The sequence below is a fragment of the Aythya fuligula genome, chromosome 12 (genome assembly GCF_009819795.1).
Source record: "Aythya fuligula isolate bAytFul2 chromosome 12, bAytFul2.pri, whole genome shotgun sequence".
Lineage (NCBI taxonomy): Eukaryota > Metazoa > Chordata > Aves > Anseriformes > Anatidae > Aythya > Aythya fuligula.
In genome coordinates this window covers 19,228,583-19,255,056 of record NC_045570.1, presented here as the reverse complement: position 1 = coordinate 19,255,056, position 26,474 = coordinate 19,228,583, and the positions used below count along the sequence as shown (strand labels likewise).

At 47.8% G+C, this 26,474-nt stretch overlaps 1 protein-coding gene across 1 annotated transcript; it reads left to right on the top strand.

Annotated features, from left to right (window-relative positions):
• The first annotated feature begins 88 nt into the window (after positions 1–88).
• KLHDC4 (kelch domain containing 4) lies at positions 89–25,809 on the top strand. Its single transcript, XM_032195852.1, has 12 exons — positions 89–257; positions 988–1,079; positions 1,996–2,074; positions 3,159–3,257; positions 6,008–6,144; positions 12,795–12,887; positions 13,842–14,001; positions 20,265–20,346; positions 22,405–22,613; positions 23,750–24,155; positions 24,850–24,966; positions 25,245–25,809. The coding sequence occupies exons 1-12, from the start codon at positions 159–161 to the stop codon at positions 25,418–25,420; spliced, it is 1,749 nt and encodes a 582-aa protein (XP_032051743.1). The 5' UTR covers positions 89–158; the 3' UTR covers positions 25,421–25,809.
• The last annotated feature ends 665 nt before the right edge of the window (positions 25,810–26,474 follow it).

Sequence of the window (26,474 nt, the reverse complement as noted above, 5' to 3'; positions counted from 1 at the left end):
GCCAGCCGGGCCTGCAGAGGGCCCCCGCGGCTCGGGCAGGAGGCGGGCCGGGGCCTGGAAGCAGCGGGCCGAGGCCGGCGGCGCTGCCCGCCCCGCGGTGCACCCAGGGCGGCGAGGGCGGCGAGGCGAGCGCGGTGCTCCCCGCGCGGCCTAGCGCCATGGGGAAGAAGGGGAAGCGGGAGAAGAAGGGGAAAGGGGCTGAGAAGACGGCGGCCAAGATGGAGAGGAAGGTGTCCCGCAGAGCCAGGAAGGAGGAGGTGAGGGGCGGCGAGGGGCTCGGGGGGTTTTGTGGGCGCTGCTGCCTTGGAAGGGAGGGCTAAAGTGGAGGGGCGCGTGGCTGAGGGCACCTCGGGAAAAAGGAGGGTGCGAGAACGAGAAATGGTGATTTAAATTGCCTTCCATCTCCCCCAGCCTTTTCTCGGGGCCTTAAAAGCGAAGGAAAATGTTTCAGTGCTCCCTGCGTGAGTGCAGCCTTGTGCACAGCTGCAGGCAGGGAAGGCGCCGGCGCTGTGCCTGTGCTGGCTGCAGGGAGAGCTGCTGCCAGGCTGCAGGGGGGAAAGAAATCCCCAGATTTTGGAAGTTTGCTGGGATGCAGCTGCTGCCAGGGAGGGGTTGGCTGATGGAGGTGGTGAGCACGGGGCTGTCGGAGAGACTTTGGATCAGAAACTCCCCCTAGCTGCCGGCCTGCTTGTGCCCTCAATGCTCGGTGTGTCTGCAACGTTGGAGGCAGATTTAAATCTAATTTTTATTTCCTGGAAGGAAATATTTCCTGGAAGGAAGTAAAAAATACGTGTAGGTTTCACTCCAGCTAAAGTATAAACTGGCAGTAGACAAGAGTTTCCATGCATTTTGGGCAGTTTTCCATTGCAGACAAAGAAGATGACAAGTTGGGTTGTAGCATATATTTGAGGGAGCGAACACTGGTTTTGTATGGTGTGCAAGTGGTTCTGTGCTTATCAAGGAACTTATGTCTGTTTTTATTTTCAGGAGGATCTTGAAGCCCTGATAGCAGAATTCCAGAGTTTAGATGCTAAAAAGACCCAAGTAATTGAGACAGCCTGCCCACCGCCCTCACCCAGGTAAGAGGTTGTGTGGGACTTTGGCCATCAGTTATACAGCTATTGATGAAATTTATTTATGTAAAGTTACTTGCTGAGAGCATGATGTCTGGCTTGGCTGATACCTGGAGTTATAAAATACATGGTATACTGAATCCCTGAGTTAAGAATGTGACCAAACACATTTTTTTTAGTCTTAAAAACCCTTTTTAATCATCCCACCAGTACAGCTAAGGAGACAAAACACTAGTAAGTTCAAGGGCTTTGCAAAATGAGAGTTAAGAGGAACCTTTGGATTTGGGCTAGGAAGCTGAAAGGATTCACAAGGATATGCTGTGAGGGACAAGACACTTGATATGCTGTGAGGGACAAGACACTTGATCTGTAGGCCTGGGTGGTGCTAGGTTCTGTATGTCTGTTTGATGTAGCTTGTTAAAAACCCCTCTGTGTGATATCTTTTTCCTCCCACATGGAGGGACAAGTCAGTCTCCAAACAGTGAATAGTACTTTGGTGGGATAAGTGGTGAGCAGTGGTGACTGCAGAAGAATGATGCAGATAAGTTGATGTGAGACAGCTCAGTTCTACTTAGTTATGTACCCTCATAAAACTAATTTTTGTTCTCGACACGCCAACATTAAAATTCAAGAGCTCACGTCAGAAGGCATGTTAAATGACAGTGTAACGTGTGCTCCTAAAATAGGAGAAGGTTTCAGACAGTGTCAAATTAATCTTGCTGAAAGTTTTTAAGAAGTTAATTTCTTTGGGGAGTTTTTCACCCTGGGGTGAATATCACAGCCTACTAATTTGGCAGCTGATGGAGAGACTTTTGTGTCTAGAGGGCTGAGGTGCTAATGCTAGCTGAGTTAAAGGCTGCAAGCTTCTGAGTTTTACAAGTCTTAACATCTACTCTTTTGGTCATCCTTCTTTTGTTTGCAGGCTGAATGGCTCCCTGTCTGCTCACCCTGAGAAAGACGAATTGATCCTTTTTGGAGGTGAATATTTCAATGGCCAAAAAGTAATGTATACTTCAATTTTTTCTTCTTTTTTTTTTTTTTTTTTTCCTCTGCACTCCCCCTGCCTTTTACTGTAATTTGCATGGGTCTCATTTGAAGCGAAGATTCAAAGCAGCTGTCATAAAATATGTATTCGTCCCTGAATGAGAGCAAAATAGCCTTTTAATTCTGCTGTGATACTGTCTCATGCCTGAACAGTTGGCAGGAAGGAGACATGCTAGAACCCATTAAGGAGTCAGAGTGATTGTCTCGGCATCAATATTTCAGGGCTTCATAATTTCTCCAGACTTAATAGTAGCCATCTCTGACCCTCATTTTTGATAACTGTTGAAGAATCTCAGCCTTCCACCTTCCAAAGCGAGATAATTCTGCAGTTTTGCAGCTGGCAAGGGTTTGCTTGCCTTGGAGATGTGTACAGCAGCAAATAATTGCAAGTGGGAATGCTTTACTGAATTTCTGCAAGTTGCACGTGTTTACTGTGCTCCTGGAGACACATTGGCCTTTTCAGTCCTGAGAAGTGCAGACTGTAGTTAGAAAACTCAAGCCTCCCAGTGTTATTTGCCCCCTGAGGATCATCCCATGTGATGTGCTGAACTAATTCTGTTTGCTTCACTACCTTAAGCTGTTACTGTCTCTGGAGTTGAGCAGCAGTTTGGACAACTTTAACTTGCAGAGCTGTATTAAGCTCCAGCTTCTTAAGCACTGATACCTCAAGCTGTCAGAGTCTTAACCAAGGGTTTGGGAAGGAACAGTCCAGTTTAGTGGAGGAGGTTGTTGCCCTCCTTCCCTGCCTGATGGAAGTTGATGAGCTGTTGCTTTTCAAGACCAGGTTGGATGGGGCTTGGAGCAACCTGATCTAGTGGAATGTGTCCTGGCCCATGGCAGGGGGCTTGGAAGTAGATGATTGATAAGGTCCCTTCCAACCTAAATCATGCTGTGATTCCACAAATCTGAATGGGAAGCTGGAGCTGCATACCTTCTCTGCCTAACTCACAGATAACCCTCGGGGTGCCTGTGCTTGGACAGACTGATCCTGTCCAATGGAGAGCTGTGGTGATCTGTATTTTTTTTTTTCCTCTCTAACAGACCTACCTCTATAATGAACTGTATGTTTACAACATCAGGAAGAACAGCTGGACTAAACTAGAGATCCCCAACCCACCCCCAAGGCGATGTGCTCACCAGGTAAGGTGCAGGGTGCCAAAGCAGCAGCTGGAATGGTTTTAACGCAGTCCTAAAGACTTATTTTTTTTTACCAGAGGTTTTTTTCTGGCTTCTCTGCATTCCCTTTGTAATGGGCTGCCAGTGGTGTCATTTCTCTTGTGCTGAGGCTCTTCTGAAGATGGGCTGTTGTGCTGCACTACATGGGATCAAGCTCAACCATCCAAAATTTCAGGATAGCATTGGATTTTCAAAACGCTGGTCAGGTGTAACTTAGAATTTGGCCACAGTGCTATGAGTGGCTGTGCATGATTAGTGTTGACAGGCCTGCCTCTGTGGGCACTACAGATCCCACCACTCCAGCAGTGTGAAAGACCCATCAGTGTCAGGTATCCCTGATAGCACGTAGCAGTTGGGCTTTGCCAAGTGTCCCAGATGCTCTGTGATGTGTCCTGCCTTTGGCTTGTGATTATTTTTTCCATGGTACGTGGGCCATTTTTCTTCGGTGTCTGCAAATTCAGACAAAATTGTCTGAATTTTCTCTGGGATATCATGAAACTCCCCTAGACCTTACCTCTTTGATGCCTCTGTGATGAGCATCGCTGGCTGGTTGTGATGTGGAAGGATTTGTTTCTGTTTATGTGAACACCTGCGCACAGAAACTGGATCAGAGACTTGTATTTTTTGCAGGTTTTGGCCCTCGCCAGCTGTCAGATAGATTATCTTGCCTGTTGCAGCAAGTGGCTGGGTGACTGGTACAGTGACTGGTACATTTGAAAAGCTGCCATACAGGAAGCGAATGTTATTTTCCTACCTGTGGCCAAAGCTCTTTAGAGCTTCCTGGTAAAATCCCATACCCTGACTAGGATCATATTCCCTCATTACTCTGTGCCTTAATGAAAGTCTTGCTCTGAGCTGCGTGTGCTTTCTTTAAAAAGAAAGTCTTTGACTTGATATTTGGGCAACCTTGTGGTGCTTAAAATCTTGATTTCGGAGGCCAAACTCCACAAGAAGGCCAGAAATTCAAACACTTGTTCCCTGAGGTGAAAAGGAAGGAGGTTGCCTGGTGGGTGTGGAGTTGAGAGGCTCTTGTTTGTGTGTTGGTAGCCAGCAGGTGGCTGTCTAGAAGCTGGATCAGAGCTGAGCGAGCAGGCTGTGCATCAGGGAGCTGCAACTGGATTACAGCAGATATAAAATGAGAAACATACCAGAGGAGTCGTGCTTCAGCAATAAGTTTTCTCTCTGATAATTAATTACAGTCACACAGGAGACAGTTCAGCCTCTTCAGCTGAATGGCTTGTTGTCTTCCCTGTGACTTTATTTTTAACACGTTTTCTGCATTAGCTTAAAGGTAAATAGGAGTATGTCTATGCATGTTTTCAGTCTTATTTGTCATCTCTGGTCTCTGACACACAGTCCTCTGACTTATGCTGGCTTCATTACATCAGCTCAATACAACAGCAGAATAGCCATGGATGGCTGCTGTCAGTTTGAGCTGTTTGAGGAAAAGGTCTGGCTGTGTAATGAATTCAGAGCCAGCTCTTCACAAGGTCACACGCAAGTATGAGCAGGCTGTTGTCTGTACCTTCACTTAAGTTTTTAATCACTAGATACCCTTGAAAATCAGGCGTGCATCCCCTTTGCTTAGCTAACTTCATGTTCCCACAAACCCTGCTTGCAAACACACCCAGTGTTGTGTCAGGTTTAATTGTAGCATGTACGGGCTGGTTTGTGTCAGGGCATGGTCATACGTTTAATGCTAGAAATCTTTGCTGCTTGCTGGAAAAGACAGGCAGGTAATGAAGCCCTTCTAAATAAATTGGGATAACAATATTGATTCGTGAGGGTACCCTGGAAAAAAAAAAAGTGTGGAAAAAAGCTTAGATTCCTTTTTGGGATTCCTGCCTTTTGCTGCGTAGTCCCTATGCGGATAATTCCAGCTAAGTGGAGTCTTGCTCTCTGCTTCCTGCCTCGTAACTGTCAGCTTGTGTGGCAACAGGGTGTTTTGATGCTGCTCTGTGCAAAAATAATAAAACAAATCCCTTTGATACTCTTCTCTCTGCTGCTTGCCTCAGTCAAAGCAGTAACAGTCTCCTTTTGTTCAAATACTGCACACTTCCTTCTGTGTTTATTTTTTTCCTTCAGATAAGAGCAGTAATGCCTTTCAGGTCTTGGAAAGCGTCAGGTTTGGACTTGCACTGCAGCTTGGCTTCTGAACTGTTTTTTGTTTCATAATCTACAAAAAATGGTGGTGTGTAAAGGGCGTTCATGCACTTCATGGCCTTTTCCAAAAGACTTCTCCCTGCCTTACTGTGCCTGCCCAGTGTTGGGATGTTACATGCACTTTAGAGTCAGGAAGTGCCCCTGTTCCCCTGATGGCCTGGGGTTCAACATCCACCAGTATGGCTACTGCACGATGCTTTTCACGTGACTAAAGGATGGGTGAAATGTTGCTGAACCTTAGCAGTGGAGAGATTTCCTTTGCTGAACAGAAAGATTTGAACTATGTTCTTAAACCAAATCCCAAGATACTTCTTAGAGAAGCTTGAAAGTGAGTTCCTTGGCTCACCTTCCTGTGCCATGGGGAAGGTGTGCCACACAATGAGGAGCTTACATTGAAAATTCCCCTTCATTCAGTCCCAGCAAGCTGCTTTTGCCAAGTACTTGTTTACTCCTTGGTATTTGATGGCAACTGTGCCTCTGACTGATAATGTTCTCCTGTCCCTGGTTCCTGCACTCTTGTCTGATCCTGTTCTTCCTTCTTCTCCTGACAGGCAGCGGTGGTGCCCACAGCTGGTGGGCAGCTCTGGGTGTTCGGCGGGGAGTTTGCATCTCCCAATGGGGAGCAGTTCTACCATTACAAGGATCTCTGGGTCCTGCATTTGGCTACCAAGACCTGGGAGCAGATCAAGTAAGTGGTGTGCTCTCGAGTCAACGGTGTTGACCTCATGAGGAACTGTGTCAGCATGGTCTGAACTTGGTTCCTGCTGTGGTGCTGTGATTTCCCATCTGTCCCTCAAGTACAGAGGTGCCCATGCTGGAAACAGTGGAGAGGACAACCTCCAGAAAGGAGTGCAAATGGGAGATGTGCTCCAAGCCCATTGAGGACAAAAGCCATTTTATTTATTAAGTGACTTTTGGAGCATGGGTGTGTTTGGGTGTTATGTAGCTAAAGAAAGGAGTATCCTGAACAGCACTGTGTCTTCCTAGCCATGCTGAGTGTAGGTATCCAACTTGAAATCATGAGTGATTGCTCCATTTGAGCTCCATCTGGGACTGTGCTCGTGGCTGGGCTGTACTAGACCTTAAAGGATCTCACCCAGTTTTACCATTGCTTGAGAAGACAGCTTGTCTTCTCCATAAAGCCAAGTTCACTCCTGATAACTGGCATTTTCTGTCTAAAGATTCCTTGGGATAAACCAGTAATTTAGACCCATCAGGGTAAGTACGTGCCAGAAGCCCTGGAAATGTTTTACAGGAGTAAAGGCACCTAAATATCTTCCATGGATCTGGCCCAAAGTCTGATAATGTTTCTTTAACCTTTAGCTTCTAGGTTTTTCATATTTACACATGAGAGGAAGAGTTCTGGTGGGTCACCTGGTAAAACTGAGAGGCAAGAGATGTGGCTCTAGTTCTGACTTTGACTCAGACTTTCTTTTGGGCTTTGGGATTGTCTTGGCTGCAGAATTAGCCAGAACACAGCCTTGGCTGGGCTGAAGCTCCTGCACAGCTGACCCTTGAGGTGCCACTGGGGAAAGCAGCAGCTTTTAAATGTTTACTCATCTGCTGTTTGACCCTTCAAGCTCCTGAGCGTGAACTCCTTGTTCTTGCTTCTCATGGAAAGCCCTAAATCTGCCTGGGCTGATCAATTCTTGCCCTGCTTACAAAGTGCAGGTGCCTGTCATCTGTGCCTGTCTCTTCTCGTGCGGTAATCGAGAGGGTGGTTCAGGGCTGAGCTATGCAGAAATGGATGCCCTGGCTCTGCCTTGGCACATGCCTGAGGCCACGCAGTGACTCATCGTGCCTGGTGCCTGTCTGCCTTTCACCCCCCTGTAAAATGGGAGCACTGGGATTGCCTGACGAGGGGAATTGGGAGGTTTAATTTTGCTAATGTTAACGTAGCACGGAAGGGGCTCTGGCGTGGAAGGTGTAGGGGAGCCAAAGAGCGAAAAATCCCAAGGAGTCTGAACCATGCAGGGTTGAAAGGATGCTCCACAGCGCAGTATCCTGGCAGCAGCAGCTCTGCGAGAGTCTGGGGATCATCCTTTTGAGTACCTCTGGGAGGCTGAGGGAAAACTGCTCTGCTCCTCAGCGGCTGGTTCCTGTCTGTCAGTGTGATTCTTGGCTCCAGACCTGGCAGCGTTAATCTAATAGCAGCTGTAATTTGTCATGTTACAGGAAGCCGGGTTTACTCTAGTGAGCCCTGCTTGGCTTTGAGAAGTGGGGGTGAGAGCAACTCTCCAGGATGATGGAGGGCTCTGTAAGAGGTGCAAGGCTTAAAAAGAGCTGTCAGCGTGCAGGCTGCTCTGCCTGTTGTTGTGAGGCAGAAGCTGACGGAATGACAGTGACTGTACCCCTCTCGGCTCCCCCAAAATAACTTCTGAATCCCTTGCTCAGCCTCAGCCAAATAAAGGGGATGGAGCTCGAATGTATTACGGCCCTACCAGCTTCGTGAACGCAGGCGGGGGAGAGGAAGTGATGATCCCCATCGAGTCCCTGCTGAGAGAAAGGGTTGACATTTCAACCAAACTCTGGGCTGAAAAAATTCCTCACCAGAGAGCAGTGTTAATACCCAGCTGCAGGGAGAGCGAGGGCGGGAGATTGTTTCTTGTGAGCCATCAGAGAATCCAGATGAGGCTTCGTTAGTTCCACCAGCCGTGGCGCAAATTGTTCTCCTGTGCATTTGCAGATGCGTTGCTGTAGAGCTGATTTAGGGTTATCCACTCCTGAACCAAATGCTGCAGTGCCTGACCTGCTTGGGAAGATGAAATCAGGTAGTTACAAGGCTCAGCTCAGCCTGTATCTTATCTCATGTGGTACAGTAGCCTCAGGGATGCTGGGTGTACTGCAAGAGCCTCTGCTCCCACCCTGGAGCAGGGCATGAAGTTTGCACGTGCTGCAAGTTGCAGGACACCACCAGCAGTCCCTGGCCCCAGGTGGACTAAACCATGGCAAGAGAACTTGTTCGGAGCTTGTGATGGGTTATTATGGTTAGGGAGGAGGGAAACAGGTTGGTGAGGTGAGCTCCTGCCCCTGTGATAAGCAGAAGCAAGTTCTAGGTGCCGTGCTTTTCCAGCCACCCAGAGCTGCCTTCCATCCCTGGGTGCTGGTGGTCACATCACGTTGGCTGCCGTGACACAGTGGAAGGATGCATTTGGAGACAGTGATGCTTTGCTGTCTCTTAGTAGGTAAATGGGTTGACATTTCTGAAGTGAGCATCGTAAATTCTATGAGTGAAAGTGCCCTGGGGAGGTGATCTTTCCTTCCTCCCTGCCCCGTGCAGGATCAACTCTGTTTGAACTTCCTGGGGCATTTGGGTGGACAGCTGTCCTTCAGCCTTGCCATAATTTTGAAAACACTCCTGCCCTGGTTCCAGTGTTCGAATAAAACAAAGTGCATCTCCTCCCCGTCCTCGGGCAGAGCTCCAAGAGCTGCATTAATTAGGGATCTGGTGGAGGAGGCTGTGAGAGGATGTCTTTGTTTTAATGCTAACCTGGCTGAGTGTGAAAATCAAGTTTCTGCTGCCTCTCTGTTTTTCCATACAGCATCATGATGACAGTCAGCCTGGGGAGGGGAAGAAGAAAGGACAGAGATGATTGTTGAGTTGTGCGAGGGATTTCTTGGGGCTTTTGAAACCCTTGATTTTTAACATATACTGCATTGCACTTCATTCTAGTTATTTCAGCCCCACACCTTAGATTTTAGACAACCATGTTGTCCTTCCTGGCCCACGGTTTGTGCCAGAGACCGTCCTGGTGCCGTAAGAAGCTTGACTGTAAAACACTTTTTGAAGAGAAAACCTTGAGTAACTCACCCCTGTTCCATGTCTACACAAAGGCTGCTGGGGAAATGGATCTCCAGTATCTCCTAGGGCAGAACCACAGTCCTGTCAGTCAGCTCGACAGTTAAAAACTGCAGGCAGCTATATTCACTTGCATTTTGTGTGCATGAAGATGGCCCAAATGCAACAAATCCCAGCCGGTTAGAAGACGTGCCAGTAACTGACTTTGGGACCACCTTATCATGTTTGTGATCCATGAGGTTGTGTCAACTCATGAGTTTGTTACTCTGCCTTAGAGCTAAGCAATATTTTAATCTAATTGCCTCATTCCTTCCTAGAGAGAACATTTCTGTTAGCGCCGTGTGGCCCAGTGCACTCCCTCGAAGAGAGATGGGGAGTGTCACACGTTGGGGTTGTACTTGGGAACTGGCGGATCCCTCCTCTGTGTAGTTCTTTGTCTTGCTTATGAACCTGGATAGCTCCCTTGCCTTTAATTCTGGAATGCTGATGATACTTCACAGTTTGGTGAGATGTGGTGCTATAAATATTTCAGGGTAGCATTTCACAAGTGTATGTTTAACGCTGTTTACAGAGAGAAGTGGAGCAGTCGCTGCAGTGCAGGATGCCTTTCAGCACAGGTTTGTTTATGACTGATGACTGTTCTTGCTCGTGTGCTCTTTGTCACCAGGAAGATCAGATCCTGCAGCATAAGGTAGAAAGGTGCTTTGGTGCATAAAGAAGAGATGGGTAATTTGGTGCAGACTTCCTCTGGCAGTCCAGAATTGAGCTTGTGAGCTTATTCGTTGGTAGGTGAAGATCCAAATGTATGACTGTTGATTGACTTTGCAAAGGATTTGGTTTGGGGGTTCCGTGCCTTATGGCAATTGTGTTTTCACTTGTGTACCTCCTAAATAAGTATACAAACATATGGGTGTAATGTCTGCATGCCAATGAACAGAATACTTGTCGTTTGCATTTACAACCATAAAATACAGAACACTGAAGTCCTGGGTTTCAGCTGCCTTGTGTACTGGAGAATAAAAATGCTTCGTACTGAAATGCCCACTTACTGGGATGTTCTGTGCATCATCATCATTTTATTTTATTTTTTCCAATGGAAAGGTATGGGGATTCTTCTGAACTTCCTTTGGATGGAGGAATGAATTAAAAGGTAGCTCACTCACGCAGCCTGTAGACACTGTGACACGCAAGTCATTAATTCTTGAATCTGGGGGCTGAATTCAGGTCTGTAACATTACTATAAGCCCCAGAGTAACTCCACAAGCAAAAGCAAATTCCTTATGGAGCAGTTTTGATCAGACTTCTGCTTACATGTGTAGAGCCAGTCCTTATCCAGACTTATCTTTTGATCTATTTTTAAAAAAAGTCTGGAGAATTTACAGCTCCCTCCCACATGTCTGCTTTCTGGTGTCAACCCCAAGAAGTAGACTATTAATCATAAAGTCAGCGAAGCCATTTCCAGAATGTTTGTTTTGGGCCATGAGCAGTGACACAGGTAAGAAGAGACAGTCTGCGTTCGGGAATCAAGGCTTCAAGCTAGCAGCAGGCTCCTTCTGGAGTGGCAGCGTGGCTGTTTGCTGCTGCCACTCTTGCTTGGCTGTGTCATGCGTTTTTACAGCGCCGTGTTTGGGGAAGAAGGACCTGTATGAACTGGTCTATGTAAAAATACTTCCTAAGAGCAGTTGTGGCTAGTGTAGAGGGCACCTCCTTAAATCAAAGTGTATAAACAGGCCTTTGTAGCCGATTCCTGTACGGTGTGTAATGCTGAAGCCAAGGAAGCTGAGATGGCAAATTAGAGCGCAGGATGAGGCCTTCTGAAATTGTTTCAGCATCTGCTCTTGTAGCTCGTATTGCTTGCCTAAGGAAAGTGGAGAAGTGCCTTATAATTGAGAGCAATTGATGCTGGTGCCAGTGAGACTTCTCTGAATTCGGATCAGGCCCCAGCCTGGATGTTTTTGTTTGTGACTTAGAGTTAATTGTATGCTTGTGGGAACTTGTTTATTAAAACACATGCATCAGTGAATAAACGTTTTACCATTCAGAATTGATTTTTGACTTGCAGGAAATGTGTTTGAGAAGCAAGGCAGAAGATGTTCTCTGAGAACAAGGTTTTATTGTTAATGTAGATTTCTGATTCCTTTTTTCCTTTAAAAAAAAAGAAAAAAAAAGCAGATTTTAAAAGGTGCCATCCTCTGGAATAATAACATGGAAGCTTTGTTATAGAAGAGAAAATGATTTCAGATCTTGATGAAATTAATACAAGAGGTGATGTTCTGCAGGGTGGTACTTAAAAATCCAGTAACTGCCTAGAAAACCCTACTCTCTGTTAGAATAAAGAGTCCAAGCAATCAATATTAATTCAGGCGTACCCGAATGCTGCTGTTCTGCTTGGAGCTCTTCATTAGGGCTGGTGTGAGATTGTCATTTCTGATGGTGAATAAGGGCTCTCATTTTCTCTCTCCACAGAAATCTATCACTGCTCTTTACAGCTACCCGCTGCCAGTCAAAAGCAGAGCAGTAGGGTTGGGGGTTTAGGTTTTGTTGTTTTCAGTGCAGAGCTGGCTTCTAGGCCCTGCTCCTGGAACCATTTAACACGTGTTGATGCTGCCTATCGGGAAATCTTTTTGGGTTAGGTGGTGCTAACTGCGTGTGCTTTGGGAGGCTCCTCAGCAAGACTGAAAATGTGATAGATTAATCCCTGGGGCAGAGAACACACAAAGCAAAAACCCTTTTTTCTCTGCGTTTGGCCTGAAGTTTCCTTTGTTCTGAGAGATCTTGAAGGCTTCTTTGTTCTCTGTCTCCTGTGAAGCTCTGCCTGTGGATGAACATGAAGGAAGGTGCATCTTCATTGCCTCTCAGGAATGCCTTTGCCAGCTGCCTGGCTTTGCCAGAAGCTTTTGGATGTGACAGATGGGGTGATGTTGTTTGTTCCTGGAAATGGAAGTGGCATATTTAACTGAAAGGTCATGCAGCCTTGAATAGAGCAGAGCAGCGATGCTCCTGTAATAAGGAAGATAATAACGATAACTTGTTTGGCTGCAGTGCCTTTGTTCTTGAGGAAATTGAAGTGATTTACACTCTTCTCACTGGCTTGATGGTATATCCTAGCTGCAGGTAGGTGAGTGAAGAGGGTGTGGATAGGTCATTTCCTATGACACTGAAGGAGAGTGGATGTCAAAGCCAGTCTCTGGCTCTTACCTGGTACTTAGAGAAAACATCTCTGTCTGGAGTGCTGTTCTTGCAGTTGTGGGAGTTAACTGCTAATCATTAAACTCTCCTGAAAAATTGCCTCCTGAGTCATAGCAGAAAAGACTTCAAATCTTGGGTGCTGTTAGAGACTAGATGGCTTATCCCTAGGAATAAAGCTGTTACTGCAGAATGCCTGTGTGGCAAATACCAAGTGTTAGAGGCAGAGCACACGTACTGTTCTGGAAAAAAGCATGCATCTGTGTTAAGGCAGCGAAGTTCCCCCATGGTTGGACGGGCCCACTAAGAGGAAAGGGAACTCTGCTGATGAGTGGAATTTCTTTGTCTTTCAGGGCATCAGGAGGTCCCTCTGGAAGAAGTGGGCATCGAATGGTTGCTTGCAAAAGACAGCTGATCCTCTTTGGAGGTTTCCATGAGAGTGCAAGGTGGGTTACTGCGGGATGATAGGTAGTTTTGAGTCCTCTGCAACAAAAACAACAGAATTTCACGAGCAACGGGAAGCTGGGCTTTAATATAAGGATTTTCCTTAGCAATAGTTAGCAAACTGTATTTTTATGTTAGAAAGAGAAGTGATCTTGTTTTTAAAACCTTCAAGTGTTGGAGAAACCACTGTGTCACTTAGATAATCACTGAAGTAACTCCTCATCCTCGTAACTAAAGCTGAGTACATCCCTTTTGGCCTCTGCCTCCCATCAAAGAGCCTTCTCTTCCTAGAAGCATCTTCCCCAGTACGCTCTAGCATACCGTGTGAGGTCACAGCTACTCTGTCATGGGGACTGGGAAGAGAGCTGAGCTACATACTTTCTCAGAGATGCTAAGCTGCATAAGTGCAGTCCCTGGGAGCACAGCACAAGTTGTAAAGCCTACCCCAGATTTGGCTAAGTGCTTGGCAGTTTAACCGGTGCAGGGCATTTTCCACTAGCAGTATGTGAGTTGGCTAGTTGAAAGAGAGCGTGTGTGTGTGTGTGTGTATATACATATTTACTGTTTCCCTCACCCCCTAGACAGACATAGCATTAATCTGTTTTGATCTTTTTGTGTTCTGGTTTAAGTCACCTTGGTTTGTGTTTCCTGGAAAGAGTTGATGAAAGCTCTGTTGTAGTAAGGAATAACATAGGTAAAAAAAGAACCCAGAGAGGTCTTGCTTAAAGGAGCTTTGTTAAACGCATATTGTTGCACTGAAATAGTAACCTTCAGCTGAACAAATCTTCTGTGTATTGCCATGGCTACAGCAGGAGAAAAAGCCATAAATGCAAAGAGTTGAATAAGGTGTTGCACCTCTTCAGAGGTTCCTGGTGCTGTTCCTGAAGTGATGTTTTATCGTGTCCTAAATGATGGCTATTGCAAAACCTCACGGTGTGCCAATTTGCCCTCTGCAGAGACTACATCTATTATAATGATGTATATGCCTTCAACTTGGACTCCTTCACCTGGAGCAAGCTGTCTCCATCGGGGATTGCGCCTGCTCCGAGATCGGGATGTCAAATGGCTACCACTCCTGAGGGCAGCGTCATCATCTACGGAGGCTACTCCAAACAGGTAGGAGGGACTTTGTGGTAAGGCAGTGCAGCGCTTCCCAAATGACAAACAGAACAGTTGGTGGAAAAGCTAAAGGGCTAAAATGAAAACTGAAATGTGACAAATTCAAATTGCCTAATTAGGGCCAAAGCGATGGTCTTGACCTGTGGTGGTTGCAGGGTTCTGTGCTTTGACTGCCAGGAGAGAGCAGTGGGCTTAGCGTGTGGGAGAGTGGAATTCAAATCTCTTCTGTTCCTTCCCTCTGCTCTGTTTCACAAGTGTTGTCTCCAGTGCAAGGTTTGGTGATCACATTGTGTAACTTGCCACTGCTCTGGCTGATGATATTTCCTCAGCCAGCTGCCAGATGTCCAAAAACCACCAGTAACGAGTGCAAGTTAGCCTGTGGGTGTGCCAGCTTGGAGCAATTGTGCAATTGTGCCCTTGCAGTGTTCATACACAGGGTTGTTCAGGCTGCTGTGAGCCAGTACTGCTACCAAAAGTGGCCTCTTGTCTTCTAACTGTCCCTTTGTTCATTCAGTTGTCCTGACCGAGGAGCCGACCTTGATTAAAACTAACATAGTTTTCCTTCTAATCTAATCCAGCATGAGGAGGTGATGTTACGGAGGTAGGAATAAGCAACTGGAAGAAACAGCATTTTTTGACAATGGTAGTGGTTATTGCCAACTTAAGGCATTCTTGGGCAGTACTCATCTGTGTGGCAGCACTGCAGGAGCCTCGTATTTTCTTGGATCAGGGAAAGAGTTAAGGCAGCAGCACTAGTTAGCAAACTCAATAAGCCAAAGAAGACTTTTGATGAGCACCAGGCTTCCTCTGCTCTGCTTCTTGCTTTGTTAATCACGGTAATTTATACCGGGTAGGCCTTTAGACCATATGTCCTCATTGACCAAGTATCCCTGTCTCCATGCTGGGATGGAGGAAGTAAATATTTCATTGAGCAAAAGGCTCCTGCGAAAGCTTTTAATGTTACGAACGCAGACTGAAGACCCGGATCCTGCTGCTGCTGTCTCCGTGGAAAGGCATCGCTTCCAGCAGTGCATCGCTGGGGGAGGAGGACGCGTTGTTCTTCTGATGTGAATAAATGAACAAAGAAGAAAAGCAGGGGAAGAGGAGAGTAGTCTGTCTGTATATTTAGAAGCATTTGTGCCTCCTCACGGCCTGCGCTTAGGGCTCTAACTCCTCAGAGGCGCATTTGATTAAATAGCAGTAACAATACGAAGGCATTTTCTACCCAAAAGGGCTTTGTCTGCTTCCTGTCTCTGACTCGTTCCCTCACTCTCGAGGCTGGGGGAAGCTTGCATGCTCTGCCAGGTGTGGATCTCTTACGGCTCCTGGCAGTAGCTGGGTTTCAGGTGCATACCGAGCCCTGTGGAAACACAAAAGTTGACGCATGTTTGCAGTTCTGCTCTGCTTTACGAGGGTGGGCTCTGTTGCACACCTCTGTGTTGTTCTGAGCTTATAAAAATGAAGTAGAAGGGATAGGGGAGTGCAGAGCTGCCCTCAGCCTTTTGCTGTGACAAATAAGCACTCAGCCTTTATGCAGGGCACTGTGCGAGGATAAGAGCTGGATGCAGTTCCTCTCCAGCTTGGAGAACAGCTTTTAGACGATAACAAGCACTCGTTATGCATCTCCTTCCTTTGTAATGTAGCGAGCTGAGTCTGCTGCTCTCTGTCGTGCCATTCCTAACAAAGGCTTTGCTTGTGTCTTCTGCAGCACAGGTGAATTTTGGGGCAGGAACGGTGCAGCCAAGCTACAGACCGACCCAAGCACTGGACAGAATTTTCTCTGTAGCTTTCTTGAGATGCAAAGGCACCAAACTGCAGTGGGCAGTTCTGGTGCACTATATCCCGTGGTCCCGTTAGCCCTTGTAAATCTGCTTTGAAGTGCTGTACCAAAATAGCTGCGTGGTGGGGAATAATGCGTGTTGCCAAAACAAAAAGAGACGTAGGCCCAGGAGATTCGTAGTTATGGGTGGAATTGTAGGTATCTGTGTACCAGGCTGGCTGTCAGGGCCCTATAAAGCCCGAGAACCACTGTTGGCTTGCAGCCCAGAATGTTTCCCTGGTCAAGTCATCAATCTGCCCATCTTCAGTCAGGGCAGCAGGCGCTGTGAGCTAGGAAGGGAAAAGCAGAGAGGTTTGGTCCATGCCTTCCTATGCTGGAATTGGTCAAAGAACTGACCACGGAGGGTTGGTTTTCAGTAATGCCTTTTGGCATTACCGTGTTGCTAAATTCCCGTGATGTGACCTGAATCATCCCTGGCTGGGGAAATGGAAGCAGAAAAGATCAAACGGTGTGTGTGAGGCACTCTGGTACTCGTGGACAGAGGCAGGACAAGAGCCCTGGTACCCAGACATGTTTGCCTGTGCCAGCCACTCGATTTTGCTGTCCTTGAATGTTCAAACAGTGAATATCCAGGGCGCAAGTGGGGAAAAAGGAAATGCGAACTGGGCAACCCTGAGTGCTGCTGAGGTGAGATGTTGGTGCACAAATTGAACGAGAGCACGCCTGAGACTTTCAGAACACCATCCTTAGCACAACGGTGTCCTTGTGTTCATGTTTATCACTTCTAGACTGAATATTAGAGACAACTCCCGTGGTCACTTACGGAAGGATTGCTGAAGGTGGTGGCAGCCCGGCCGAAACGTACCCCAGAAGCCCCTGAGATGCTCAGCCTCGCTCGTCTGCTGATCTTAAAGATGTCCTCGCCTGTTTCCCTTGCTGGGAACGGGGCTTGCTGCAGCAAGCTGCATTTTTGGCTGAATAAAGCAGCGAGACCTCTCTATTGCTAGGCAACGTGAGCACACTGTGCCTGACTGGCACGGCGAATGCAGCCGGGAGGTGGTGGAGGCTAACGCTGCTCTACCTTGCAGGTGGAAGCAGCCTACGAGCCACGGGGGGGCTGGCACTGCGTGTGTGCAGGGCTTTTGGATGCCAAAGTAGGCTAGTGTGTGTTTTTTTCTTCTTTTAGTGGTGAGCTCTGCAAAGCTGAAGTGGATTCTGCTGGGAGATTGCTCGTGGCAGGGCTGGAGACTGAACGGCAAGGTCTTGTGGGAAGCATTCCCTCCGCAGTTCTGCCTGCTAAGGGCTTCTCTTAATTGGATGTATTTTGCCACCGTTGATCTCTTTTTATTAGCCATGTTTAGCAGGTTATACACAGGGAATCCCGAGTCCCAGTCTGCTCGCGAACATCTCTCCGTGCTTCAGTTTCCCTGCTCTTTGAAGGGGGATAGGCATGGCTCTTGCTGTTACGGGAGGTGGAGGTTTTTAGCTAAAGCCCATAAAGCTCTTTTAACTTGCTAATTTACCTGTATGTGCAAACAAGTGGGTGTCCTGGTTGCGAGGGGATTGATCTCTCCAGTAGCAGCGTACTGCTTGCTGCTGGAGCGTCTGCTTTGGAGCCAGTGTGAGCTGGGGAGAACAGGCATCGCTTTGACAACAAATAACTAACTCCCACTCCACCTCATTGGGGTTTTCTCAGCCCAAGAAGCTTTGTCATGTTGCATACGCAGTGTGTTTACTACAGGGAGCCGTGTGGTTTTCGGGAGAAAAATGATGCAGTTTTCCTGCGCAGCCTGTAGGATAGTGAAGCCAACAGCTCTCCATAGATGTTGTTTCCCCTTCTTCCGTGCAGGCAGTGCTCATCTTGCTGTGCTTGACAGCTGTGCATCTGCACCCCTCAGCCTGTGTGGCCCCTACACGTAAGAACGTGATCTGTGCTTCGTATTTGAGGACAAACAGCAGCCTACTTGGGATTGGAAGAGAAAAAAAAGGCCATTTCCATGCCTGTTAGCAGACATGCACTTTGCAGTCGCTGTGCTGTGCTTCAGTGCTGCAAGCTGTGAGCCCCTCTGCCCATCTCTCCCCTCTCCTCTCCTCCTTCCACCCATCTCTCACAGCTCTTTGCTCAGGTGAGGCTTGGAAGGGTGTTTAAGCAAGGGTCAGATGAAAAAGGCTGCTGTAGCTCAGCTGTCCACAGCCTGCAGCTTGCTGGTGCCTTCTGCTGCTCGAGACCTGTGTGACGGAGACAGCAGAGCTGTGACATTGTCAGAGCCCGGTGTCTGCTCTGTGCAGTGACTCACAGCCCTTGGAACTTGAGAACTACTACTGTAGATGCCACAATTCGTGCACTGCCAGTCCGTGAAATTGGTGTACGCAGAGCACTGTTCCTGGAAGGTGTTTTAATGCCTTCTTGCCCTGGCAGCCTGCTCTCAAGGTTTTGCTCAAAGTGGGTGGCTCTGAGCCCCTCCAGCTGTGTCCCCAGCTCCTCTAGGGATGCATCAGGACTACTGACCAATGCAAGATGTTGTCTTGCTTGTTTTCCATGTGCTAAAAAAGTGGCAGCAGCAGCAGGAGTTGTCACTGTGTATGCCCTTCCTCAGAAAACAGGCCTGTCACTGATGCTTCATCCTGCAGGCTTCCTGTCCCTGGTGTGCCTGGTGTTCTGTGGCTGCGGGATGGGAGGCAGAACAGAGCGGTTGTTGACTTCATTGATGTGACTGCACAGAAGAGGATCTCTCCAGCACAGATACCCTGTCGTGGAGGCTGAGTCTTTCAGCGTGCTGATGGGATGCTTATGTGTGTGTAGAGAGCAAGAAGACCCAACAAATTTCCCCTGACAGACCCTGGTGCTTGAGTTTAAGTGAAGCTTCCCTTTTGCTGCGCTGTGAGTAGCGTTCTGTTTCTCACAGCGCTTCGTTATCAGCCTTCCCCAGGGCTTTTCAACATCACCCGAGTTACAGCGTTGCTGTGCAGTGCCTCAAACACACTTTGTTCCCCTTCCCTCTCTGCCTTTCTAAGAACCGAATGCTGTTCCTAAGAGCCTTCTTCAGGGTGTGCTTTCTGGAGCAGGGGGCTGTGTAATAACAGCACAACGTAGCCTGCAGTAACAAAACCTGCCGAGTGCAGGGCGCTGGGTTGGGTACAGCAAGAACAAGATGACACAGTGGCACGCACCCAAAGCTCTGCTCCTTCTGGAGCACTGGTCTCAACCCTCCCAGCTTCTGCCAGGATCCACTGCCTGCATCCAGCCCAGCAATGCCATGGCCCCCAGGAGGAAGGGAATGACAGGGAGGCAGGAGCTGTGCATGAAGGATGGGTGGGTAATGACGTTATGAAATTACCTCCTAGGGTGGCATTGCACAGCGCTGCTTTCAAATGGTGCACGTTGCTATGAGCACTGGAGTGCAGGGGCTTCCAGTGAGAGGAGCAAGGGAAAGCTGCATTTTAAATGATGCCTTTAATTACTTCACCTGGGGCTTGATCCTGCTCTGGCTGGTGTTGCCTGTAGTAGGGCTGGAAGTGGGGCTTCTTTTTCTTTTTCTGCCTCAAATACTGTTAATGACAGCAGCAGTCGTGCTGTGGGGCAGAGCTGTCACCTCTTGTTGGAGTGGGATGGATACTGGGGCTCTGCTGGTCACAGATCTGTTCTTAAACTTCAGTGTGCAAATGATGCAGCACAAACGCTCGGAGCTTCTTGCTCAGCATCCCAGAGGGCCTACGAGCCCTGCTGCAAGTTGTGTGTGGCACTTTGGAGCAGGTATCTGCTCTCCCTTACAGCTAGAGGAGCAGAGGCACAGATGTTAAATTACTCCCTCGAGAGCACCTGATGCTGGCTGCGGCAGAGTAAAAGGCAGGATCTCGGGTTTCCTTGGTGCTGCCCATCCTTCCTTTCTTCTGTAAAATCATCCCCTGTGATAATTATTTTCCTGGGTGCCCAAATTCCTGCCCTCACATCGCATCCTGCAGACTTTGAGCCCACAGACCCCAGGATGTGTCGCAGCCTGGTGAGCACAGAGCGGAGGGAGGCTCCGGTTGGCACAGGCAGGAGTTGCCTGTGGTTTGTTACACGTCTCCCACTGCTCGCTTGTAGGATGGGACTGAGTGAGGCGTGCTTGAAGTCATGAGACACCAGCCTCCGTTTGTCCCTTCTGCCTGCCTCCCTTCCCTCCTGAGGCATTCACATTGCTGCTGCTCATCACAGAAAGTAGCCCTGGTTTGAATGCTAAAGCTGTGAGCTCTGGAGGCACAGCGTGACTACCTGTGTGGCTTCTCGTTGACCCTATCACAATGTGTGCTTTGTCAGTGTGGGGATATATAGGAACACATAAATTCAGGCTGTGTTTGGGCTTTTCTGTGGGGTGGTGAGCTCAGAAAGGCAAGTCCTGATTTGGGTGACTTTCCAGGCCTTGAAGAGTTGGGCCTTCTGCGGTTTTGGGCATTGAAATTGTTTTGCTGAACGTCCCTGTCTTTCCCTTCTCTGCAGAGAATTAAGAAAGATGTTGACAAAGGCACCCTGCATACAGATATGTTCCTGCTGAAGGCTGAAGGTTCAGGCAAGGAGGAAGGTAAGCTGCTGCTCCAGCTAGGAGGGCTGTGCTGGAAGTGATGCTGCAGGACTGTGAATGCAAACTCTCTCTTCCGTTGAATAAGAGGCCAAAAGCCCCAAACCCAGGACAAAATTTCCCTTTTAATTAAGAGCACTATGCCCCAGTATTTGCTTTGGGGCTAAACACAGCAGATGAGTTGATTTAAGTATTTCTTTTTTCCCAGGAGTAGTTAAGTGCATTTATATACCGTGACTCTAGCTTAAAAAAGAAGAGCTAGAGTGGAAGAAACGGGAGTTACTTTGTGAGTTTAAAGAAGTTATATCCTCCTTTTTTGCCTGTGTGCTGCAGAAGGAGGGTGGGCCATCACACATACAGGCTGCCATTCCCCACCACTGTGCTCTGCAGAGGGAAATGGGAGATCCCCTCATTCCTCTGCAGACTGCAGGCCACGCAACTCTTCTGTCCCCTTCTCCCAGCCCGTTTTACAGCCTGAAAAGATGAGGCTGTGTTGTCTCTGCTGAGCAAAGCTTGCTGGCTGACCGAAGGCTGCAGGGAGTCACAGTTCTCATCTCCAGGTGACTTGGTTCCAGAGCTGATGTAAATGGGAGCACTGGCACTGTGCAACAGCTCGGGGATTGGAGCTGCTTGAGAAACTTCTGTGAGGAACTGGCAGAGTTAGCGGAGGGAGGTTGGGGTGTACTTTTGCTTGGAGAATCACTTCTAGCTCGCAGCATCGTCTGTGTTGACATTTCCCAATTGGCCCCGGAATAGTCTGAGATGGACTGGAGGGTCTCCAGGCTCCTTGCGTAATGATGTGAGAAGCTCTGGCCTGCACAGGCAGCTTCAGGAAAAACTACAAGGAAAGATATTTTAGGGACTTTTTTTGGTTTGCGTGTGGGAGGGAATTAAAACAACATTTTGAAATTCTTGTTCTCTGGGACATTTTGAACACTGCTCTTCTGTTTCTCGGCAGAAAATCCGTGGAATTCCAGAACTTTTCCCACTGGAAATTCCTGCTTTTGAGAAGCTCTTCTTAGTAGTTATGGGCCATCTATAAACGCTAAAGAAAGAAGATTAGGATATGATCTCGTGAGATTACTGAGTACAGGGATACTTGTACCACCAAGGGTAGTGCTTGGTTGGTTGGTGGTTTTCTCCCATCTATCTGTGAGTGTCCTCAGAAATAGGAATTCCATCACTTCCCTTAGGAGAGGGAGTATTCTGTCCTAGGCTAAAGGAGTAGAACAATCTTCTTTGGGCTGATTTTCTAAAATGTTAAAGCTGTGGCTGATTTCTGTAAACCCAACCAGCTTGAAGTGGGACTCGGGGAGGCAGGTTGGTCACATATATTGTCTGGGTTCCAGACCCTGCTTCCATTATGTCCTATTTATAGTTTAGCTTTTTGAAATTGTGGTTCCTTCAGAAATGCAGTGCCTAGCCAGTGCATATGCTTCTGCCAGCCTGCATTTTAGGGATTTACTCTAAATCCACGGTAGAAAGGATTGGAGCAAAAGCAAAGGGCTTGCAGCACAAGCCTTCTTCTGAGTACTTTTTTCTTTTTTAAACTTTGGGTCTCCTTACAATGAACCGTGCTTGTTCTTGGGAGGTAGTGATGCAAGCTGCCAGGTAAGGTACTGTAGTAGAAGGGGCCTGTGGAAAAAATTGGTGTGATGTGATCCCCATGGGGTAACTGAGGTACCTTTCCTTGGTATCCAAGGCTCTAATCAATCCTGGTTTGAAGTCCACCTTCCTGTAAAGGTGTACACGCCTTTCAATAGCCCCTTTATTCCAGAAGCACACCGTAAAGATAGCTCTCTGAGCTTGCTTTTATTGGAAACATAACTACTTCCTAAGAGTAGGAGAAAAGTGAGGATTAGTTGGGTGATTGAAGTGGAAATGCAAGTGGTGTTCTGATTAACGTTATTGTTGAGCATGCACAGTGCGGTTCTGAGTGTCTGAAATGGATCAGGGAGATGCTAGCAAAGATTGCTGGAGAACTGAAGGGTCTGAAAAGATGCGAAAATGGTTTTGTTTCTCCATTTACTGCTGCTCATGTTTGTTTTTATCTGTTACCAGAGAAGTGGGCATGGAGTCGGCTCAACCCGTCTGGAGTGAAACCCACTCCCAGGTCTGGCTTCTCCGTGGCAGTGGGTCCCAACAACCGCTCCCTCCTGTTTGGAGGTGTGCACGATGAGGAAGAGGAGGAGAGCATCGAAGGGGACTTCTTCAATGATATTTATTTCTACGACATTGGGAAAAACCGCTGGTTTCCTGGACAGCTAAAGGTCTTGTTTTAAAAATAATACAAATGTCTTCAGTTCTTTCTCCTTCATCGTTTGTAGCATCTTTTTTGGCCCCATGCAACTTCCTCACAGTCCTTCCCCATCACATAGCCCCTTGGGTTTTCCATGCCCTGCTTTCACACTTCTGGGGACAGAGGGAACCTGTGAGCCCTGATGCTTGTGCCGTGAGTGAGAGTGGTTCAGGAGGCAGCCCTGTTCCTCTGAGAGTCAGGCTGCATGTGCCCTCTTGTTGTGTAATGCAAAATGAAGCAAAGCAGCATGAAAACATAGTTCCAGTGTTTTACTAGAGGCCGGCTCCCAGTCACGTGTGTAAGTCTGACGTGAGCTAGTTCGGTAAAAGCTATTCTGAAAAGATCTTGTGCTGCACTGAGATAATGGCCTCCCCCTTTTCTCCATTGTTGATGAGCTGCCGAAAGGGATGGAATATTAACCCTTGGCTCATAGGTACTTCAGAAATGCGGCCCTCAGATCTTCAGCTTTGTTTGAACCACTCTCAAGGGGGAAGCAAGGTGCAAACGACGTGGTTGAACTTCTTTCTATCCACCCCCACTGTTTCTGGCTTTGTCCTCAAAAAGGAGAAGTCAATCACATAATAACAGGCAAACATCCACTCACATGTTTGCTTCTGCTTTCCTAGCTGACTGTTTTCTAGCCTTTTCGTACGGTACTTTGAAGACCTGGAGTGCTTCCTGATAATGCACTGTAATTTAGCACCCAGCAATTGTTTCGATTTCACAAAATGGTGGGCTATTTTCTCTTGCTCCTGTCATAGAACAGTGGACTGTGTGTGTGCACGTGCACGTGTGTGCCCAGCTGCAAGAGAGAGAGCAAAAATGTTGTTTTCCCTCTTTCTAGCAGTGCTGCTGTTGATAGAAGCAGCAACTCCACGCCATGGGTTCTCCAGGGGTTTCACTGCTGTTTGTTTTATGGCTGGTAGAAGTTCATGCTGAGTGGAAGGTTGTAACTCTCACCTGAGACTTACAGTTCTAGTGAAAAATAATTGAATTCACCCCCCTCCCTCCCAACAGCATCCACAGTGTTGTATTAACTGCTGTATGAGCTGTTAGCTGCACACAGTTCACGTGCAGTCTCCCTCTGCTCCTTGTTCCTATTAACAGGGACCCAAGTCAGAGAAGAGGAAGCGAAGACGTGGCAGACAAGCTGAGGCAGAGGGAGCTGGAGATGAAGAAGTGGAGAAGCAAGCCCCGCAAGGCCCAGTGGAGATAATCAAAGAAGTGGTGGCAGAAGATGGGACTGTCATGACGATCAAGCAGGTGATCTCTGGGCCTGCAGGAGAGAAGGAGAGGTCTGAATCGGAGGAGGAGGAGGAGGAAGATGGAGCCTTGAGCCCACAAGTAGAGCCGTGCCCACGTTCGAATGCCATGCTGGCAGTGAAGCACGGGGTTCTCTATGTGTACGGGGGAATGTTTGAGGTGGGCGATCGCCAGTTCACCCTCAGTGACCTCTACAGCATCGACCTGCACAAGATGGAAGAATGGAAAGTGCTAGTGGAGATGGATCCAAGTAAGCTCTGGTGGTGGGATGTCTGTATGCCTTTAGTGTAGCAAAGCCCAGGGTGTGGTTTCCAGCAGTGCTGTATTTTAGAAAAAAAAGGACCTGTGGAGTTTCCTCAAGGGATGGTGATGAGATATGAACAGTGGTTCTTTCTAGATAAGAAATAGCTTGGAATTACAGGATATGCAGTGTCTTATAATTAGTACCACTGCAGAAACCTGTCTTGTCCAGAGATTTGCAATGACTTCAGAGAGTGAGCTCTGGTCTGTCTGCTTTGAAAACCAGGGCATGTAAACAGAGCATCTTTGTTCACTGGGGAAAAGTTCTAACCTTCTCCCTGCCCTGGAAGCTCGCAGTCCACATGTGTGTAGCAGGCAAAGGGCAGAAAGGAAGGAATCTTGTAATTGTGGACCTGTAAAGTGCTCGGGAGGAGACTTGACTCTTGTCAGCATTGGCATTAACCAGCTTGTTTTCTGCAGCTGTCCTGTGCTGTTTAATTCTTCCTGACTCTATTAGGTCTCTTCCTGCCGTCCCCTGCTGCCTGTCAGATCCAGGCCCTGTACAGTGTGTGGGTCTGCAAGGGAAATGAATACAGCAGGACTCTTAAGGAGCATGTCTGACCTTGCCCTGGCTCCCTCCGTGACATTTCTGGGCGTAGGAAGCAGGTTGTTATTTATTTCTTCTCTTTTCTTTCTAAACAAAGAAGCACAAGAATGGCTGGAGGAGTCAGAGTCGGATGAAGAGGAGGATGATACGGAAGGTGCAGAAGGCGGGGAAGAGGAAGAAGAGAGCTCTGAAGAAGAGAGTGAAGATGAGGAAGGTAATGATTAAGATGAATGTTTACTTCATACTAACATAAAGTGTGTTTTGGTACAAAACTTGCTGGCATCCAGGTCAGATTTTCAGCAAAGTTTTCATAGTACATGGTTCTCAAAGGGGATAGGATAAATTTCTTTGGCTACTGAGAGGTTTTTAGGTTATTACATTTAAACACGTAAACTGAAGCGTAGCCTCGGACGGGTTGGCACATGGGAGAGCAGATTGACTTCATTAGCTGTTTGTGACCTCTCTTTCTCTCTTCCTCCCATTGTGTACCAGGAGAGGAGCAGCACCCATCTGTTCAGCCTGATGAGAAGCATGCAGACTATCTGTCCAGGACGGAGCAGTATTGGATTAAGCTAGCCCGGAGCAACATGGGCCCAGATGCCAAGGAGAAGAAGGTGGTGAAAGTGGCACACGCCATGGCAAAGACTTTCTATGAAGATTCAGTCTAGACGATGTTGAGGCTGTTCTGTGAGTGCAGAAACGTGCTGGGAGCAGTGGTTAGCCCCACTGAGATCAGCCCGATGTGGCAGGCAGGCAGCGTATCCAGAAGGCTCCCTGGAACTCCTCAGGGCTTTGTCTCAATATGCCTGGTTGGTTAATGGTCAATGTGCTGTTATGCCCCTGGAAGTTATGGGAGGATCTTGAGGAACAGGATTGCTGTCCAAGCACTTGTTCTTCTGAGACTGGAGTATATAATACTGTCACCATTTGTTCAAAAGTTGTTTGGAGGCTGTGAAGACAAACTGCACATTACAATGGTTCTCTAGTCCCAAATTCCCACCCCTAACTGGGGCCAGAACTTGTCCCCAAGGATGTTTATAATAAACTTCTTTGGTTTGTTACATCGATGTCGTGGTTTAACCCGGCTGGCAGCTAAACACCACGCAGCCGTTCGCTCACCCTCCCCCCTCCCTCTCTGGGACGGGGGAGAGAAATGGAAAGTGAAGCCCGTGAGTTGAGATAAAGACAGTTTAATAAGACAGGAAAATAATAATAATAATAATAATAATGATGATACAATGGTGATAATACGAAAGTAATAATAGTATGTACAAACAAGTGATGCACAATGCAATTGCTCACCACCCGCTGACCGATGCCCAGCCTAACCCCGAGCAGTCCGGCCCCCTCCCCCCGGCTAGCCACCCCTATATATTGTTTAGCATGACGTCAGATGGTATGGAATACCCCTTTGGCTAGTTTGGGTCACCTGTCCTGGGTCTGTCCCCTCCCAGCTCTTACTGCACCCCCCAGCCTGCCCGTTGGCAGGACAGAGCAAAGGCTGAGATGTCCTTGGCTTAGTATAAGCACTGCTCTGCAACAATTAAAGCATCGGGGTGTTATCAGCACTCTTCTCATTCTAAGCCAAAACACAGCATTCCACCAGCTACTAGGAAGAAAATTAATTCTGTGCTAGCTGAAACCAGGACAATCGACTTGGTTTTCTCAGTCCAATCCGTTTTTTTCTCCCTTCTGCCAGCTTGTGGAAGAGGGATTGCTGCC

What these genes read in the sequence shown, in the direction of transcription:
- KLHDC4 (XM_032195852.1), top strand. Translation starts at nt 159, where the DNA reads ATGGGGAAGAAGGGGAAGCGGGAGAAGAAGGGGAAAGGGGCTGAGAAG. An exon ending in AATATTTCAATGGCCAAAAA is followed by an intron (nt 2,075 to 3,158) that starts GTAATGTATACT and finishes CCTCTCTAACAG; the next exon opens with ACCTACCTCTATAATGAACT. An exon ending in GGTTTCCATGAGAGTGCAAG is followed by an intron (nt 12,888 to 13,841) that starts GTGGGTTACTGC and finishes TGCCCTCTGCAG; the next exon opens with AGACTACATCTATTATAATG.